The 18,563-nt window shown below is 35.4% G+C and overlaps 1 protein-coding gene across 2 annotated transcripts in view; it reads left to right on the forward strand.

Moving 5' to 3' along the window:
• The window catches only part of ARID2 (AT-rich interaction domain 2), a 170,686-nt gene that overhangs the window by 109,921 nt on the left and 42,202 nt on the right, over nt 1-18,563 (forward strand). The window contains exons 10-16 of one of the 2 annotated variants that reach the window (XM_045465412.1): nt 3-212; nt 1,069-1,236; nt 7,404-7,485; nt 9,420-9,554; nt 10,191-10,387; nt 10,651-13,514; nt 16,220-16,333. In XM_045465412.1, coding sequence (XP_045321368.1) covers nt 3-212; nt 1,069-1,236; nt 7,404-7,485; nt 9,420-9,554; nt 10,191-10,387; nt 10,651-13,514; nt 16,220-16,333 — 3,770 coding nt within the window. The remainder of the gene's footprint in view (nt 1-2; nt 213-1,068; nt 1,237-7,403; nt 7,486-9,419; nt 9,555-10,190; nt 10,388-10,650; nt 13,515-16,219; nt 16,334-18,563) is intronic. The other variant, XM_045465413.1, reaches the window with a different exon arrangement.

Genomic DNA, 18,563 nt, shown 5'->3' on the forward strand with positions numbered 1-18,563 from the left:
AGGCATGGAAATTTTGGGAAATCTTTGCAAAGCAGAAGATAATGGTGTTTTGATTTGTGAATATGTCGATCAGGACTCATACAGAGAGATCATTTGTCATCTCACTTTACCTGATGTGCTGCTTGTAATCTCAACACTCGAGGTGCTATATATGCTCACTGAAATGGGAGACGTCGCTTGCACAAAAATTGCAAAAGTAGAAAAGAGCATAGGTAAGACTAAACCAAAGAAACATTTATTTTCCTTATTGAGGAAAAAAAATATTTAGTCTGGTACTGTGCTAAATCACAATTGATATTTAGGATGTACTGTTTATTTTGAGGGGTCATTACCCATTAGATACACTTGTTTGTACTATTCTTTTTTGCCTGTTTAAGATTAGCAAGAAACTTCTGTCATATAGAGACCAGGGTGTATGTGGCTACCAATAATTCATGTCCCTTTCTGTATTTCTGTTACTACATATCAGATTTCAAACCAACAAAACTGCTGTCTCTGAAGAGCAGATCTTTCAGTTTTAAACAGTCAGCTGCTACTATTAAGCAACTGAAGCTGAGTGAAAAAGTTTCCTTGTGTTCCTAGAAGTTGCTGGTAGTGCTACTATCCTTAAAATTAGTGAACTTAACACACCCTTAGTGGGTTGTCAGTTTTAAACATACTTATGAAAGTATATCATGTTAACATTTTACTCATTGATTAAAATGATTTCTGTCTTTGGTGTAAATACTAAAATCAGGGTTAATAGAGATTTGGCTTGCCAGTACTATTATTGAGAAATTTAAGATGTTACTTTCCATATCAGTGGTTCCTAAATCTGGCTACACATCAGAATCAGTTGGGAAATTGTTTAAAAACAAAGATGCCAAATCCCCATCCCAGAGATACTAAATCAGTCTTCAGAGATTGAGCCTAACTATCTTTTTTAAAGATCCACAGATAATTCTGATGAACGATGATTTGTGGACTGGCATTTGAGAAACAGTTGTTCTATACAGCATGTGTTTTTCAGCAATGTCATTGTTTGGTAATATTATTGATTAATAACTATTGGTTTTTAATTTATTTTAGACATGTTAGTGTGTCTGGTTTCTATGGATATTCAGATGTTTGGCCCTGATGCACTAGCTGCAGTAAAACTCGTCGAACATCCAAGTTCCAGTCATCAAGCTTTATCTGAAATTAGGCCACAAGCTGTAGAGCAAGTCCAAACCCAGACCCATGTAGCATCCACCCCAGGTTAGTGTTTTTACATAATGTTTTTTCAGTATGGTTAATGGTGTGTAAGATTTAATACTAAGGATAAATTTAAATATGCAGTACAGGAAACTGATATTGTATAGTGGAATAGGCTAAAGCAGAACTTGAGTGTAAGCTTTAATTTCTTAGATACTATACGTTCCAGGAGCAGTAGGACCAACGTAAGTCAAAGGAAGAATAGTATAATAGAGTTTCAAAAAAACATTTAGAGGAGTGTGAGGGATTAGAAATTTACAACTGTGGGAACAAGATGAAGTGCCCCGATGGACTTATTTGTGATTTTGTTCATTGGAAATTGATACACCAAGAATGACCTTATAGTTATAATTCTCCTAGTTGATCATACTAATACATAAGTATAATATATCCTAATAACTTTCAATTTTGGACCAGAAACCATAGAATCAGAGTCTTGGATTAGACACATGTGCATTTGTGCACATGACGCATATATGGACATGTATACCTGCACTTGTGCACCCTTCCTCGGGGCCCTTGGGTCAGTTCTGTTTAACTCAAATGTCTTTAATTGGAATTCATACCTGTCTAATAATGATCATTCTCTTCAGTCCTTGGACTTCTTTCTCCTATCTCAATATGAGTCATCATTTTTATATTTTAGCACTCTCAGCTTTTTTGGAAGTGCTTTTTTCAACTTCATTTGTCTTAAACAATCCATCTTTCACCTCATCTGCTCTTTCCACCTCCTACCATTCCCAAGACATTTTTCTTTCCTTGTATTTTTTAATATAGGATATTCTTTTCCTCAGTTGATCGTATTCTCACTTTGCAATTAATATGGAAGTCATGTGGCATGGGTTTCTTCAGCTTCTTACCCCTTCACTTACAAACTTATTAGCATCTGAATTCATTTTCCTTCAACTTCCCTTTGTCTTCAGAGATGTCAGCTTCTTCTCAATCTGTGCTCTGAATATCCATCTATCTCCTCATTCATATATCTTAAACCTCTTTATCTTTCACCTGCTTCTTCCTTTCAGCCTAGAAATACATTTAGATCATTCTCAACTTCCCTCACAACCTTACAGCAAAAATCTCATTATTTTTTATCTTTAACTACCACATCCATTTATTCACCAAATCTTGTTGAATCTTTCTAAATACCCTGGCATCTTCAACTGCCAGTGCTTATGGCCCAGTTCAGACTTTCATCACATCTCTCCAGCTCCTTGTTCTGCTCTCATTTAATCATGGTCCCAGTCTCTCCTCTTCTCTAACTTATAGAATCACAATTATATACTCTATTCACACAAAGTGTGTAATACATATCACATACTTTATTGACTTCCACTGCATCCTTCTAAAGTATATGGTAGAGTTGTATCATATGTGCATTTAACTTACTTGATATCAACTAATAGAATTGGGCAAATTATAAAGCATGAAAGCAGTAGGTAATTTTGACTACTAATCTAGTTAGTACCTTTCACCCACAGGCAATAGATGTTAAATAGCCAATGCATATTGGGGAATCAGTGGTCAAATATTAATAGTTTCTCAACCTTAACAAAGAAATGAAACAGTTCATTTTGCCAGTTAGGTGTGTGGTGGGAGTATGTTCTTATCCTTAAAGAAGAAACTAGAGATTAAATTAATTGAGGGCCATAGAGAAACTATGTCCAACAAAGAAAGGAATTAATAGTCATTGATAACCTGAAATATAATGGTCCATTTGAAGAATATTTAAGGGTAGTTTTGATGAAGGCTACTGTTTTTTGCCTTGTCATTGACCCACTAGTGACCTTAACAAATGAAGCCACCTCCTAAACTAAGATTTGGTCTTCATTTAGCAAACGGACGAAATTAAATGATGAGCGTTTGTGATATGTGTGTATATACACACATATACATATATATATATATATATATATATATATATATATATATATATATAGTAATTCATTGATAGAGGTGGGAATAAGCCTCTAAAGACAACCTAAAAGAGTTCATCTTTGAGCCGATGAGCATTTTACTTTATTACTAGCTCATCATGAATGACAACTTTTAATTGTTTTATTAGGTATCATTCATAGTGTGCCCCCCCCCATTGTTTGTTTATTACTGCTTTCTTATGCAATGGTCCTCTTCAAACTTTTTGCTCACTTTTCCTCATCACTATGAATACTTATATATAACCTTTCACCCACTTTTAATTTGAAATCTAAATTTCTTCATTATAACTTAAATAGTTGTAAATAAAATTTTTTGTGTATATTAAATTGACATTTTGAAATAAAAGTTAAAATACTTTTTGTATCCAGTATCATCTTGATACTTACCAACATCCATTTAAAAAAATATATAAACTCTTCATATCGGAAATTTTATATACCCTCTTTCTCCTTGAACTCGTATCAGTACTTCTCAGCTATAAATGTAGACATTTTAGTTTAACTTCTTCAATTTCCTGGTGCTCTGTGAAGTTTTATGTGTTTAAAATTTTATCATTACGAGTTTTAGAAATCAACAGTATGTGAAACAATACATGACAAAGTAGCTATTGGAAGTTCATCTCTTAATGAGGTGGACGAGACTTTTTTCCCTACTTCTCTGTAAAGTGTTAACTCCAGTGTGTCCCAGAATGAATATTTTTTATTGCTTGAGTGAAACTGGGTTCAACATTAATTCTATCTGTTTTTCCTTTTTATAGATTTAATTTGAAAAATCTAGTTCACATCAGTAAATAGCTAAGGTTAGAACTTAGTAATTCTTTGACCTTCAGAATTATCCAAAATTATTAAGATTATATTTAATGATCTTCTGACGTGAGTTCTTTGATTTTGTTGAAATCAAAAAAGTAACAACATATGACTCAGAAAAGAATTTGATGCCCAGTCAGTACATTTACTTTTAAGCTTATTGAGAATATATTAAAAAGATATTAATAAGATATGACTAGAAGTTATACTCACTGACTGTTTTGCTTAGATACACCTTATTTAACCTGATACATTCAAGAAGTATTAGCACACCAGTTCTCAAACTTTAGGGTGCATTAGAATCACCTGGTGGGCCTACACACTGATTTCTAGGCTCCATACCCTGAATTTCTGATTCAGGTGGACCTGAGAATTTTAATGTCTAACAAGTTCCCATGAGATGCTGATGCTACAGGTCAGGGAACTATGCTTTGAGGACCACTGGGTTAGGAACTAGATATATTGTTCGAGACCAATATAGTTTTTCGATAAGGTGCTTTTATCATGTGCTTTGAGTAGTTTTGTGTTAAAACCTTGGAACTGCAGATTTACCTCATTCAGTTATAGAAAATGTCTGCCACATAACCTAACTAATAGTCTTTATTATCAAAAGGATCTTGCTTAATCAACCTCATTTTCCATTATTTTGATAAAGTCCAACTTTATTTTTCAATCCAAGAAAGTGTGGTTAATAGGTGTTCCCATGACATGCTCCTTACTTTGTAATTCTAACATAGTTAAGCCATGACTTTGTCATCTGAATGAAATAAGATGACGCCACCTTCAGTATTCCTTTAAAAAATTTATGCTTTACTTATACAAGATTCGGCCTGAAAAGTAATACCCTTTTACTAGGATAGAGGAGGGAAGGACATTAAACAAAAATTGTCTTCACTCTATATTTGAATTCAGAACACACCAAAGCACCAGAATACTCAATATCTAATGCCCAACATTGCTCCTAAATATAATATGTAAAGCATAATAAAATATAGACAGAAAGCCCTACCATAATACCTTGGTTAAAAGAAGCTTTGTGGTTTGTAATAATTCTGATTCTCCCTTTGGTGCCCTAGAGGTTTTTGTATCATTCGTCATCATTGTTATCATCATCATCATAGCTAACATTTATATAGTGAAAACTATGTGCCTGGCATTGTTTTAAGTGGCTTCTATATAAACTCCTCTAATCCTCATAATGACCTATGAGGTCAGTGTTACTTTTCCACATTTTATGGACAGAGAGGTTAATTAACTTGCCCACGGTTACACAGCTAGTGAGTGCTGGAACTCTAGAGCCGTGTATTTAACCATAACTTGCATTGCTCTAAAGGATGGATGAGATGTAAGACTTTCTGTTCCAAAATGGGAGAAGGGCAGTTTTAAAAAGGAATATATACAAAAGTTGAGTATCTGGAAATTGATAATTTCAACATCATTTCTAATGTTTCACTCAACTAGTTGTTAATTGACTCAGGAGATTTCAGTCTGTGTAGGGTACGTAGTACAATCCTAGTACAACTGATGAAGAAAAAGGAGGAAGATTTCCATATAGGTACAGGCCCTAGAAGGCTATTTTCTGTCACTGTGTCATCAAGTTAGGAGAAGAAAAGATAAGCTGGGCTTGCACCAGGAAAATAGTTTGGGTTCTAATTATTTTGTTCTGTTAAGAAACAGCATGTCACAGTATGGTATCTGAAATATGACAGACCTGGATTCAAATGGGGTACTCCTAAAAGAAGGCTTTCCAGCTATACACAGTTCTGCCATTTCTGTCATGTGTTCTTTTGTAAATTTCATCTCTGAGCTTTATTTTTTCATTAGCAAAATGAGGGTAATTAAATTTAGGCCTACAAATAAGATAAAAAGAAACAATGTTTTGTAAATGTAAATGGCTTAATACAGAGCAAATGTTCATTAAGTGGCTGGTATTAGCTCTTATCCCAGTGAAAGCTTGGGGCTTCATCAAACAAGTCAAGGATTGCTTTAGATCATTCACAGATTTGACTGTGCTCTGGAGCTCCTTTGGTTCTAATAATTTAGAAATACATTTGTTCTGTTTGAGGATCCTGAGTTTTGCTAAAATGTTAATTTGAAAAATAGTGGGTACATTTTATAAGTTTAAAAACTATTTGAAGCAGTATAATTTTTAATTTTATAAATAAAGTAAGACTCATTTATAACCTATTTGCTAAAATGTTATTTGAAAAATAGTGGGTACATTTTATAAGTTTAAAAACTATTTGAAGCAGTATAATTTTTAATTTTATAAATAAAGACTCGTATTTATAACCTATTATCATATGACTAAGTTTATGTTATATTTTTCATGTTTTCGTTAGTTCCTTTATATATAATACAACAGAAAAGAAAACATTTTTCTACAGATCTACTCAACTTGTTAGAAAATAATAGATTATTTAACATATTCATTGGATTTGAATTGTTTTAAAATATATCATAAGTAAAATCTCAGAAATTGTTATGCGTCTTAAGATGAACAGCTAGTACTCTTTCACACAACCATCTTGCCTCTCCTCGGACAATAGGTATATTTTAAAACTATTATTACAGGGGCGCCTGGGTGGCGCAGTCGGTTAAGCGTCCGACTTCAGCCAGGTCACGATCTCGCAGTCTGTGAGTTCGAGCCCCACGTCGGGCTCTGGGCTGATGGCTCAGAGCCTGGAGCCTGTTTCCGATTCTGTGTCTCCCTCTCTCTCTGCCCCTCCCCCATTCATGCTCTGTCTCTCTCTGTCCCAAAAATAAACGTTGAAAAAAAAAAAAAATTTAAAACTATTATTACAGTAGATTTTTTTTTCTTCAGAAAAATAATCTTAGGAAAATCCTTCTTGAATGTAGGACTTTAAATTAGTTCACCTTTTTGTTCACCTTTTCCCAGATGTGTTATATATGCCACTTAGAGAGTTAATGTTAATCTTTTAGATTCAGAAATGAAGTTATGATTTCTGATGCTATCTGCTTCTGTAACTAAACTGATTCTTATTTACTGATGTGTTGAGCTGTGTGACCTTGGGCTAGTTATTTTAATCACTTTGAGTGAGTCTCCATTTCCATATCTATACCCACCGCACAGAAGAATTAAAATAATATATGTAAGGTATTTAACTCAGTGTCTGACCCATGGGAAAAACAGAGTTGATATTGACCATATAATCCATAGTATTATTATTGGAATGATTGCAAGATTTAAAAAAGAGTATTTATATAAAGCATCTAAGACGGTGCCTGGTATAATATGTGCTCCATTATAAGTTTCTTTCTCAAATTTGTATATTTTCATTATGTTTATACACCTTTTTTAAAAGGTATTCATTGTAAATATTGTTTCAGTGTCCATGAACTGAACATGGGATATAGTAACTAAGTAAGTTTCTAAAAATGATGTAGCTAATGTATTTTTTTCTTTAGCTTCCAGAGCAGTTGTAGCACAGCATGTTGCTCCACCTCCAGGAATAGTGGAAATAGATAGTGAGAAGTTTGCTTGTCAGTGGTAAGTGGTTTATTTCTATTAAGGCTTTATCCTTGGGAAGAATAAAGCAAAAGGGTGAAGGAAATGTATTTCAACAGTCATCCAGAATGTTTTATTCTGTATTTCTTTTTAGTCAGAGTAGAATATCATTTATACAAAGAAAGGATAATGTAAAATCATTTCACCTGCACTTTAGAACAGTTTAAAAGAAAAATATTCATCATAATCTTCAGAATTAAAATAGTCTTTGACTAGAATTTCATTAAATTACACCACTTCTTTTCAGAGTAAAATTTGTGTTAAAATGTTACCCTTTGACTTTGTAGAAAATAAGATTTGTCAGATTATAAAATCTGTTTTTCTTAAATCAGTATTTTATTAAAACTGACCAGGACTGTCTTTAAGAAAATAAAACCAGATTTTGTTGTTAAATGTCCCTTCTTTTTCATCACAAGCAATACTTCTTGTTCACTGATAGTTTTTCTTTTTTGGGAATAGTAAGGGGAAACTAATCAAATGATAGAAGAGCCAGTGAGTTTACATAGAAATAAGCAACTTGAAAATAATATTTTATGGAGAAGACTGAATAGTCCTATGTCAGCCACTTTCTGAAAAAATAAATGGAGACTTGGTTAGATTTCATTTTGTCATGGATAATAGCTTCCACATAGTTTATGAATTTCAACTTAAACTCTTTAGAAGATTAACAGACTGAATGTAAAAGATCACTTTCTGATGATGTATTACTTTAAAATTTTTCTTTCTTTGATCCCTTTTCTTCCATTCTCGAACATTGTTTGTCTCCCATTCCATGCTCCTGTCATTCTGTGTTCCATATTTTTGGTGCTTTTGTATCTTTGTTCCTGTGGCAGTTTTCTCTAGACTTTTCCACTTTGCTCAAATAAGGTTTATAGTTTTAAATATCTCTAATTTTTTGCTTATTCCTCACCTTCTGTATTTTTACACCTTATACTTGATGAATCTCTTCCAATAATACTTGGAAATGTTTGTCTTCTACGCTGAAACCAAAAAAAGTTTTTTGTATCTAGTCCTTTTGAAAATTCAGTACTCAAAGAATTATGAAAGTTGGAAAAAGTATGTGCCACATCCATTGCACAACGTGTGTATATTAGGCATAAATTTGACCTTATAAATCTCATTTGCATATTTCTGCCAGTTCTAGTGGAGAAGGAGAGAATCATTTTAAAGTTATCTTATCATAAGTATTGAGTCCGTTTATATAAACGGCTATGCATTGGTCTGTTGTGTATATAGTAAATCCTAGAAAAGAATCCTGTGAAGATAATTTGGCCTCCAATCCTAACTTCTGTATGGATGGAAGTCACTATATGAAAAAGACATACTGAAGTTTGAATTACTTTGTAATGGATTAGGAATAAAAGTCTCTGAAATGGGGGAATGGGAGTGTGCAGCATGGAAGAAGTATCATTGTTTAAGGAGTAGTTGGAAGCTTGGGTAAGTTTTTCTCAAGGAGTTTGATCCAAGAAGCAACACAAGTTTAATTTTAGCTCAGTTTTTCCTCCATTTTCCACATCTCCGATGGAAATAGCTCATTATTGGGAATTTCTGTTATATTTTTTTACTTATTGCAAGACAGGAAATTGAGTAGATAGTCATTGAATAACACTTGTTGTAGAGTGAGTATTTGTTGCCAACAGACCAACCCTGTTCTCACTGGGATGTGAGTACAGTTTTTATATTTGTTGTTCATGATTTTTTATACTAAAATAAATATGATTACATGGTTAATCTCTATTTGGTTTCATCAATCTAAAACCTAACGTGCATTTTTTGCTAATAACATGAGAGAAATTTGATTAACAGGCATAAATATTATTTAATAATACATTGCCTTCAGATGGTTTTGCTATATTTAAATATGAACTCTTCTATAATCTACTATGCATAATGCCATTTATTTTTCTCCTTTTTAGGCTAAATGCTCATTTTGAAGTAAATCCAGATTGTTCTGTCTCTCGAGCAGAAATGTATTCTGAGTACCTCTCAACGTGCAGTAAATTAGCTCGTGGTGGAATCCTAACTTCAACTGGATTTTATAAATGTCTTAGGTAGGATGCATAGTTGTTAACTTCAAACAAAGTTAATGTATATCACTTAGAACACCTCTTGCTCTTTAGACAAAATAACTATCCAGTTTTAAATATTTCTACTACTTGAAATATTGGCTAGGTTGTAGTAAGGGTGAAAATTTAAATAGAAGGAAATTTTGGAAATCAAACCTGGTGTTTGTATTTGAATATTAGAAGGCTTATCAAAGAAAGAAGAGAGAAACTTTTTTCTACCTACTTTTATATGTTAGAGACATGACTTTCGCCCTTTGTAGTCTTGAATAATAGTCTATAGCTAATACTCTTGTCATCGGATATCAAAGCTTTTTGATATTTTGCAAAGTTCATAAAATAGACACTGATTGCCTAGATGCAGCTTTTTTGTTAATTGTATATGCAATAGAATTATTTAAAACCCCCACAGTGTTAATAAATAATGATTTTAAAAATTGGAGAATTGATCTTTTATGTTTTTTCTTTGCTCCCTACCCTTACAGAATCTATAACTATATGAATCATACTGGTTCATAATGAGTAGCAGCAAATGTCCTGCTGCTGTTATGTAAACACTGTTAGAAGTCAGTGTTTTTTGCTCGTGTGCTAGTTAACAAAACTAAGTATGTATGTACTTTACAGAACGGTCTTTCCAAATCATACAGTGAAGAGAGTGGAGGATTCCAGCAGCAACGGGCAGGCACATATTCATGTGGTCGGAGTAAAACGGAGGGCGATACCACTTCCCATTCAGATGTACTATCAGCAGCAACCAGTCTCTACTCCTGTTGTTCGTGTTGATTCTGTTCCTGATGTATCTCCAAGTCCTTCACCTGCAGGTATTAATTTTTAAGTATTACTGACTTAATAAGTAAAAAAATGAAAAAAGATATTATATACATTTAAAATGTATAATTTTTCCTTGTTTTTCCAGTAGCATTTTCTTGCTTATTCTGTTACTTATTATCATATTCGTGTGATGCAAAGTAGTTAGATGTTAATTTCCTAAAACTATTTTTTTCTTGTATTAAGTAAAATAATGCCTACCTGCAGCTTTCAGTCATTTCATTACAAATTTTGACTTTTCCCTCCTATTTTTCAGGAATCCCTCATGGACCACAAACTGTAGGAAACCATTTTCAGAGGACTTCTGTTACCAACCAATCTTCAAATTTGACTGCAACACAAATGTCTTTTCCAGTACAAGGTGTTCATACTGTGGCACAGACTGTTTCAAGAATTCCACCAAATCCTACAGTTCATACCCACCAGCAGCAAAATGCTCCAGTGACTGTCATTCAGAATAAAGCTCCAATTCCTTGTGAAGTTGTTAAGGCTACAGTAATTCAGAATTCTCTACCCCAGACAGCAGTTCCTGTTAGTATTGCTGTGGGAGGAGGAGCTGCTCAGAGTTCTGTGGTTCAGAATCATAGTACAGGACCACAACCTGTTACAGTTGTAAATTCCCAGACATTGCTTCATCATCCATCTGTAATTCCACAACAGTCTCCATTACACACAGTGGTACCAGGACAGATACCTTCCGGCACTCCTGTTACAGTAATTCAACAAGCCGTCCCACAGAGTCATATATTTGGCAGAGTACAGAACATACCAGCATGTACTTCTACAGTTTCACAGGGTCAACAGTTAATCACCACATCACCCCAGCCTGTGCAAACTTCATCTCAACAAACATCAGCTGGTAGCCAGCCACAAGACACCGTTATCATAGCACCTTCACAGTACGTAACAACTTCTGCATCCAATATTGTCTCAGCAACGTCCGTACAGAATTTTCAGGTAGCTACAGGACAGATGGTTACCATTGCTGGTGTCCCAAGTCCACAACCCTCAAGAGTAGGGTTTCAGAACATTGCACCAAAACCTCTCCCTTCTCAGCAAGTTTCATCAACAGTGGTACAACAGCCCATTCAACAACCACAGCAGCCAACCCAACAAAGCGTAGTGATTGTAAGCCAGCCGGCTCAACAAGGTCAAACTTATGCACCAGCCATTCACCAAATTGTTCTTGCTAATCCAGCAGCTCTTCCAGCTGGTCAGACAGTTCAGCTAACTGGGCAACCAAACATAACTCCATCTTCCTCACCATCACCTGTCCCAGCTACTAATAACCAAGTCCCAACTGCCATGTCATCTTCTTCCGCCCCTCAGTCACAAGGACCACCTCCTACCGTTAGTCAGATGCTGTCTGTGAAGAGGCAGCAGCAGCAGCAGCATTCACCAGCGCCCTCACCACAACAGGTACAAGTACAGGTTCAGCAGCCACAACAAGTACAGATGCAAGTTCAGCCACAGCAGACAAACGCAGGTGTTGGTCAGCCTGCTTCTGGTGAGTCAAGTCTGATAAAACAGTTGCTGCTTCCAAAGCGTGGTCCTTCAACACCAGGTGGTAAGCTAATTCTCCCAGCTCCACAGATTCCTCCCCCTAATAATGCTAGAGCTCCTAGCCCTCAGGTGGTATACCAGGTGGCCAATAACCAAGCAGCAGGTTTTGGAGTGCAGGGGCAAACTTCTGCTCAGCAGCTATTGGTTGGGCAGCAAAATGTTCAGTTGGTCCAAAGTGCAATGCCACCTGCAGGGGGAGTGCAAACTGTGCCCATCTCGAACTTACAAATATTGCCAGGCCCACTGATCTCAAATAGCCCAGCAACCATTTTCCAAGGGACTTCTGGCAACCAGGTAACCATAACAGTTGTGCCAAATACAAGTTTTGCAACTGCAACTGTGAGTCAGGGAAATGCAACTCAGCTCATTGCTCCAGCAGGAATTACTATGAGTGGGACGCAAGCAGGAGTTGGACTTCAGGTGCAAACGCTTCCAGCCACTCAGACATCTCCAGCTGGACAATCATCCTGTACTACTGCTACTCCCCCGTTCAAAGGTGATAAGATAATTTGCCAAAAGGAGGAGGAAGCAAAAGAAGCAACAGGTTTACATGTTCATGAACGTAAGATTGAAGTCATGGAGAACCCGTCCTGCCGACGAGGAACCACAAACACCAGCAATGGGGATACAAAGGAAAATGAAATGCAGGTGGGAAGTCTTTTAAATGGGAGAAAGTACAGTGACTCAAGTCTACCTCCTTCAAACTCAGGGAAAATTCAAAGTGAGGCTAATCAGTGCTCACTAATCAGTAATGGGCCATCGTTAGAATTAGGTGAGAATGGAACATCCGGAAAACAGAACTCAGAACAAATCGACATGCAGGATATCAAAAGTGATTTGAAAAAACCTCTGGTTAATGGAATCTGTGATTTTGATAAAGGAGATGGTTCTCATTTAAGCAAAAACATTCCAAATCACAAAACTTCCAATCACGTAGGAAATGGCGAGATATCTCCAATGGAACCACAAGGGACTTTAGATGCCACTCAGCAAGATACTGCCAAAGGTGATCAACTAGAAAGAATTTCTAATGGACCTATATTAACTTTGGGTGGTTCACCATCTGTGAGCAGTATACAGGAGGCTCCAAATGTGGCGACACAGCAGTTTAGTGGTACTGATTTGCCTAATGGACCTCTAGCTTCAAGTTTGAATTCAGATGTGCCTCAGCAACGCCCAAGTGTAGTTGTCTCACCACATTCTACAACCTCTGTTATACAGGGGCATCAAGTCGTAGCAGTTCCCCACTCAGGATCAAGAGTGTCCCATTCTCCTGCCCTGTCATCTGACGTTCGGTCTACAAATGGCACAGCAGAATGCAAAACTGTAAAGAGGCCAGCAGAGGATAATGATAGGGAAACAGTCACAGGAATTCCAAATAAAGTAGGAGTTAGAATTGTTACAATCAGTGACCCCAACAATGCTGGCTGCAGTGCAACAATGGTTGCCGTGCCAGCAGGAGCAGATCCAAGCACTGTAGCGAAAGTAGCAATAGAAAGTGCTGTTCAGCAAAAGCAACAGCATCCACCAACATACGTACAGAATGTGGTCCCACAGGTAAGTCGTTCTGCTATCATATTGCTCTTAGAAATTTCTGATTTGTAAATAGGATTTTAGGGAAAAATGCACTGTTCCATGCCTCATCTTGAAAAGGTAATTGTGTCTGCTCACTGATGTACTCAGGTTCTCGTGCTCTTATTTTTTGGTGTTTTTTGGTATTATACAGTTTTCAATTGTTAACTTTAGCACGTGGTTTGAAGTCTTTTCAATTTTGTTATAGACCCAAATTAGTAATTTTATAGACCCAAGATAGAGGAGTACTTGCTAATCTGACATCTTTTAGAGAATTTTTTAAATGTTTATTTATTGAGCGCGCGCGAGAGAGAGCGTGTGCGCATGTGCACGAGTGGGGGAAGGGCAGAGAGGGGGAGAGAGACTCCCAAGCAGGCTCCGCGCTGCCAGTGCAGAGTCCATTGCGGGTCTGGAACCCACAAATTGTGAGATCATGACCGGAGCCAAAATCAAGAGTCGGGTGCTTAACTGAATGAACCACCCAGGTGCTGTTTAGAGACTTTTTAAATGTAAGTTAGTCTCCTTTTGGTCTCCTTTGGAAGGGGATGCTAAAACCACTTTAAAAGGGAGTTGCTGTATTTGATTTTGATGTATGTTTTTATGGCTTGTTTCACAGTTCTTTTGTAAAAAAAAAAAAAAAAAAAAGATGAATCCATAAGAACTTTATCAAGTGTGTTCTTATTATATTTACATATTGACTTGGTTGCCTTTATTCTTTAAAAAGTGTTATAATTTCAGTTTCTTTCAGCTATTCTGATATTCTTGCTGCTGTGTTTCTTACTCCTTTGCCCTACTATCATGTTTCTGCTGTTCCCTCTTTAATATCTCCTATCTGATCTGTACACTTTAGTAAATACAAGTGTTTTCTAGCATCATTGCTACTGAGTTGAGGGTCATTCTGCCTGTAAAGTTTTTAAGGACAGTCTTGCATGCTGTTTCCACTGAAACTAGGGGTTTACTTCACAGACAGTTGTCTGTCACCTATTTCCTGGATTACTTTTTCTTCACTCTCTTTCCTAAGTACTCTGTAGCCAGACCCTTCTGTGACTCACCAGCTCTGCTAGCAGTCTTCTGACTTGGGTTTCGTCTCTGTGCTTTTGGTGTTTACAGCAGATCTATGGCCATTGTTGGCATTAGTACCAAATTTAGCAGTGGAGGGGTCAGCAAAATAAAAGATGAAAGAACAAAGAATCCTTTGGTTCAGAACACTTCATCCACTGATATGCATCTTTTTTCATGTGAGTGGATAAAACTGGACAGTGCTGTCTGGAGGTATAATGAGATTTGAATTCATATGTCAGTACTACCTTGCTTAGGTTTATCTTTATTACAAGGTACCTAAATAGGTTGAGTATTCTTTAGTTGATGGTATATACATGGCAATAATTAATACTGAGTTTTGGTGAAAAATACTAAATCAGTTTTACTCAGACTGCCATGCTACTCTTTGAGTTTTTCATCCATTAAGCACATTAATTTTTTTTTTAATGGTGCAATGTCTGGCACATAGTATTCAGTAAGTTGAACCTTTATATTTTTCCTACATTTAATAATTTCCCAGTTCACCTTGATTATGTTCCTAACTCTGTTTTTTCCTCTCAGATTCCCTTATAATCCTAAATAGTTGTAATAGACTAAGCCAAGTGAGAAAAAACCTCCATTATTGTGGAACTGTCAACCCTCATTTTTTTGTGTCCTTAATCTTCCAGTGTGACTGTATTCAATAATGGTACTTAAGTAACAAAGAACAAACAACAATACTTTTTAAAACTAGGACCTGTGTTAGGAACTTTGTACTAAAGCATTTCCTCAGTTAATCCTTCATGTAACTCTGTTGGGTAAAAATTGTTACTGATGTTTTAGAAATGAGGCTCTAAGATGCAAAGTAACTTGCCTTAGGTCACCAGCTAATATGCGGTGGTCCAGGACTGAACACTTGGGTGTGTGTCTGAAATGAAGATTTATACTCTTAACCCATTTATGCACTATTTTAAAAAAGATTTCTTTGTAAAGTTCTAGAAAGTCCTTTGGTATATAATATATTGATTATTTGAATTATTATGTTACCAAATGTGCATGCCATTAAATGATAATTTCAGGACATCTTCTTAACACATTGGATGTATATGCACCTAATCCAAGTCATAAAATTATTACATTTTATTCCTAATCTGAAGAATGTGTTCTTCTATATATTCTCCCAAAGAATGTAGTTTATTTAAAATAGCTACATTCTTTATTTTTAAAATTAGTGTTTGGCTGGCATGTAGAAATTTAAAGCTTTGCAAAGAAAAAGAGATAGCACGCATGGTGTCTATGAGTGAGAATTAACAACCAGGGTTCTCACGTGTAACACTTAGCATGGTGACTGCTATAGAGTTAGGCACTCAATAAAGGTATAGGTGTGTTTTACCTTCACATAAAGTACCTATAAAGCCTAAAAAAGATCAACTGTTCAAGATAGGATCATAAGTTTCCTTTGAAGGGTAGGCTGTTGGGCTTTCTTAAGAGCCTGCTAATAGAAAAAGCCATTTCCATTGTTGCCCAGATTCTTTAAATTTCTTTTATATAGACCTTGGTTTAATACCATTTTATTCACTGCTTGAATTGATACCTTAAAGGGATAGATGAAATAGAGAATTTTAAATGTGATTTTTTCAGCCAAACCTTGTTATTTCCACCATTTCAAGGGGTTTGGGGATGTAAAGGAGGCACCTGGACCCCAAGAAGGGACTTCCAGACTTGCAGAATGTGCAGGGCTGAAAAGACTGCAGGGAAATGTCCCTGCTGAGAATGGCCAACAGGTAATCCTTCCTAAAACCAATGTTATTTCATGTTCCTTTTCTCGATTTTGTTCCTTTTTAATCCCATTAATCAGCTGTATTAATTTCATTACAGAAAAAAAAATAGCAACAAAAAAAGAGGATGAAAATAAATGATATCACCATAGATTTTGTGTTTAAGTAGTATTTAGTTGTGTAGTTTATATAAATACAAAATAAAGCAGATTTCTTTATTTGTAGCTGCTTATTTTCAGTCTGTTATATTTTCAGGTTAGGGTATAACTACTTCCAAAGGCTCTGCCTCCTTCCACTGTTCATAAATTGGTACCTTATGGAGACAAAAAAAAAAAAAAACAACATAGATTGGCATATAAAAAATAAAAAATGAGTAAAAAAATAAAATTAATTATAAATATTTACCTAAAGACTTGCCTTTTTCAGGAACATGTAAAACACATGTTGAACATAACTGTAACTCTTAATCCCATGATCTGAAGACATGCTAAATTCTTGTATATAAAAATAGTTTACTTAAGGATGTATTTACTTAAGGTATTTTATATATGCCTCTCCTCAGTTGCATGTTCTTCACATAGGAATCATTGCTGATATGGTGGGCATAAACTGAATCTTGGTATCTTCCAGATCCCTTCCTTTCTTTGATAAAGAGCTTGAAGTTACTTAACCCATCAGAAGGCAGATCTGTCGCCTCAAGGGGGCAGCATTTAGTCATAGCCAAGATCATTTTAGCAAAAGCCACAGGAATTCTCATTTCAGTATTTTCTTAAGAGTGCTACTGCTTAGATTTTTGGCGGACTAGCACATTGTAAAAACTAAGAAAGTCATTACCACTAAACATAATTTTTTGTTTGCATTTCGATGTGTTTTTATAAGCCAGGCTTGATATGTATTGATTGTCTGTCTAGGTTTATGCTTAGAGTAAAAAAATGTGATAGTTTAAGAGCATAAGAGAATGTTACAGTAGAAAGATTATTAGATATTACTTTATCCCAAACCCTCATTTTTAAGCGTTGAGGTTAACTTTCCCAAACTCAAAAAGATTTCTCTTCCAAAGATTTCTATTATTGCCTTCCATTCTGTTCTCAAAAGATCTGTACATTTAGACTAAGTATCATCTCTTTTATATCACAGTTAGAGTAAATCTAGTTCTTGTTCCCTAAAGCTGTTTCAGAGTATCTCTCTTTACTTGCCTATGTTTTAGAGGACACTCTCAGTTTTTTCCTTCAATTGGATCTTAGATGTCCTTGTGTCTGGTTTATTCATCATCCTATTTACCTCAATCAATTCCATTTTATAAGTGGCTTTCAAAATCTGTAGCTACAATTGAACACAGTATTTCATTACTACTTAGTAAAGAATTTATTTTCAGACTAGATTATGAATTCGTATTTTTCTAACATATATTGAAATGTTTAAATTTTAGTCTTATTCTAAGGTTTAGTTAATTTTACATTACAGAATAAATCACAGAATTGTTTTATATCCTTTTTGTAATTTTACTTTTCTGATCACTCACTGCTGGAGTTGTGGCTTTTCCACTTTGATTTGAAAAAAAAAAAAAAAAAAAACCCTAATATACAAAAATAGCTCCTCTTGAATAGACTGGATGGTATAGAATATTCCTCAAGAGTGATCATTCCCAAAATATGACTTTGAAACCTATTTTTGCATTTGCACTTGAGTTAGAGTTATGGCTTATGGTCTAGCAGTTCATGATAAATAGTAAGAAAAGGTAAACTACTGCATCCTAAAAGAAATCTATTTTGCACTCTCATGCAAAAGACCTAATTCTTAAAAGATAATTTAAATGGTACTTTAAAAATTTTGCAGCATAATACAACCTGTTTGAAAATTAGCTTTGTCGAAAGAAATGTGTAATTTTTTTTTTTAATTTTTTTTTTTTCAACGTTTATTTATTTTTGGGACAGAGAGAGACAGAGCATGAACGGGGGAGGGGCAGAGAGAGAGGGAGACACAGAATCAGAAACAGGCTCCAGGCTCTGAGCCATCAGCCCAGAGCCTGACGCGGGGCTCGAACTCACGGACCGCGAGATCGTGACCTGGCTGAAGTCGGACGCTTAACCGACTGCGCCACCCAGGCGCCCCGAAATGTGTAATTTTTTTAATACAAGAGGAAACCTAAAAATATTACCTCTGTGATCAAAGAAAACATGACTTTTAGAATTTCTCATTTGGTATATTCTGTAAGTATTTTAATTCTTTTTGTTTC

Source organism: Leopardus geoffroyi, chromosome B4 (assembly GCF_018350155.1).
Source record: "Leopardus geoffroyi isolate Oge1 chromosome B4, O.geoffroyi_Oge1_pat1.0, whole genome shotgun sequence".
Classification (NCBI taxonomy): domain Eukaryota; kingdom Metazoa; phylum Chordata; class Mammalia; order Carnivora; family Felidae; genus Leopardus; species Leopardus geoffroyi.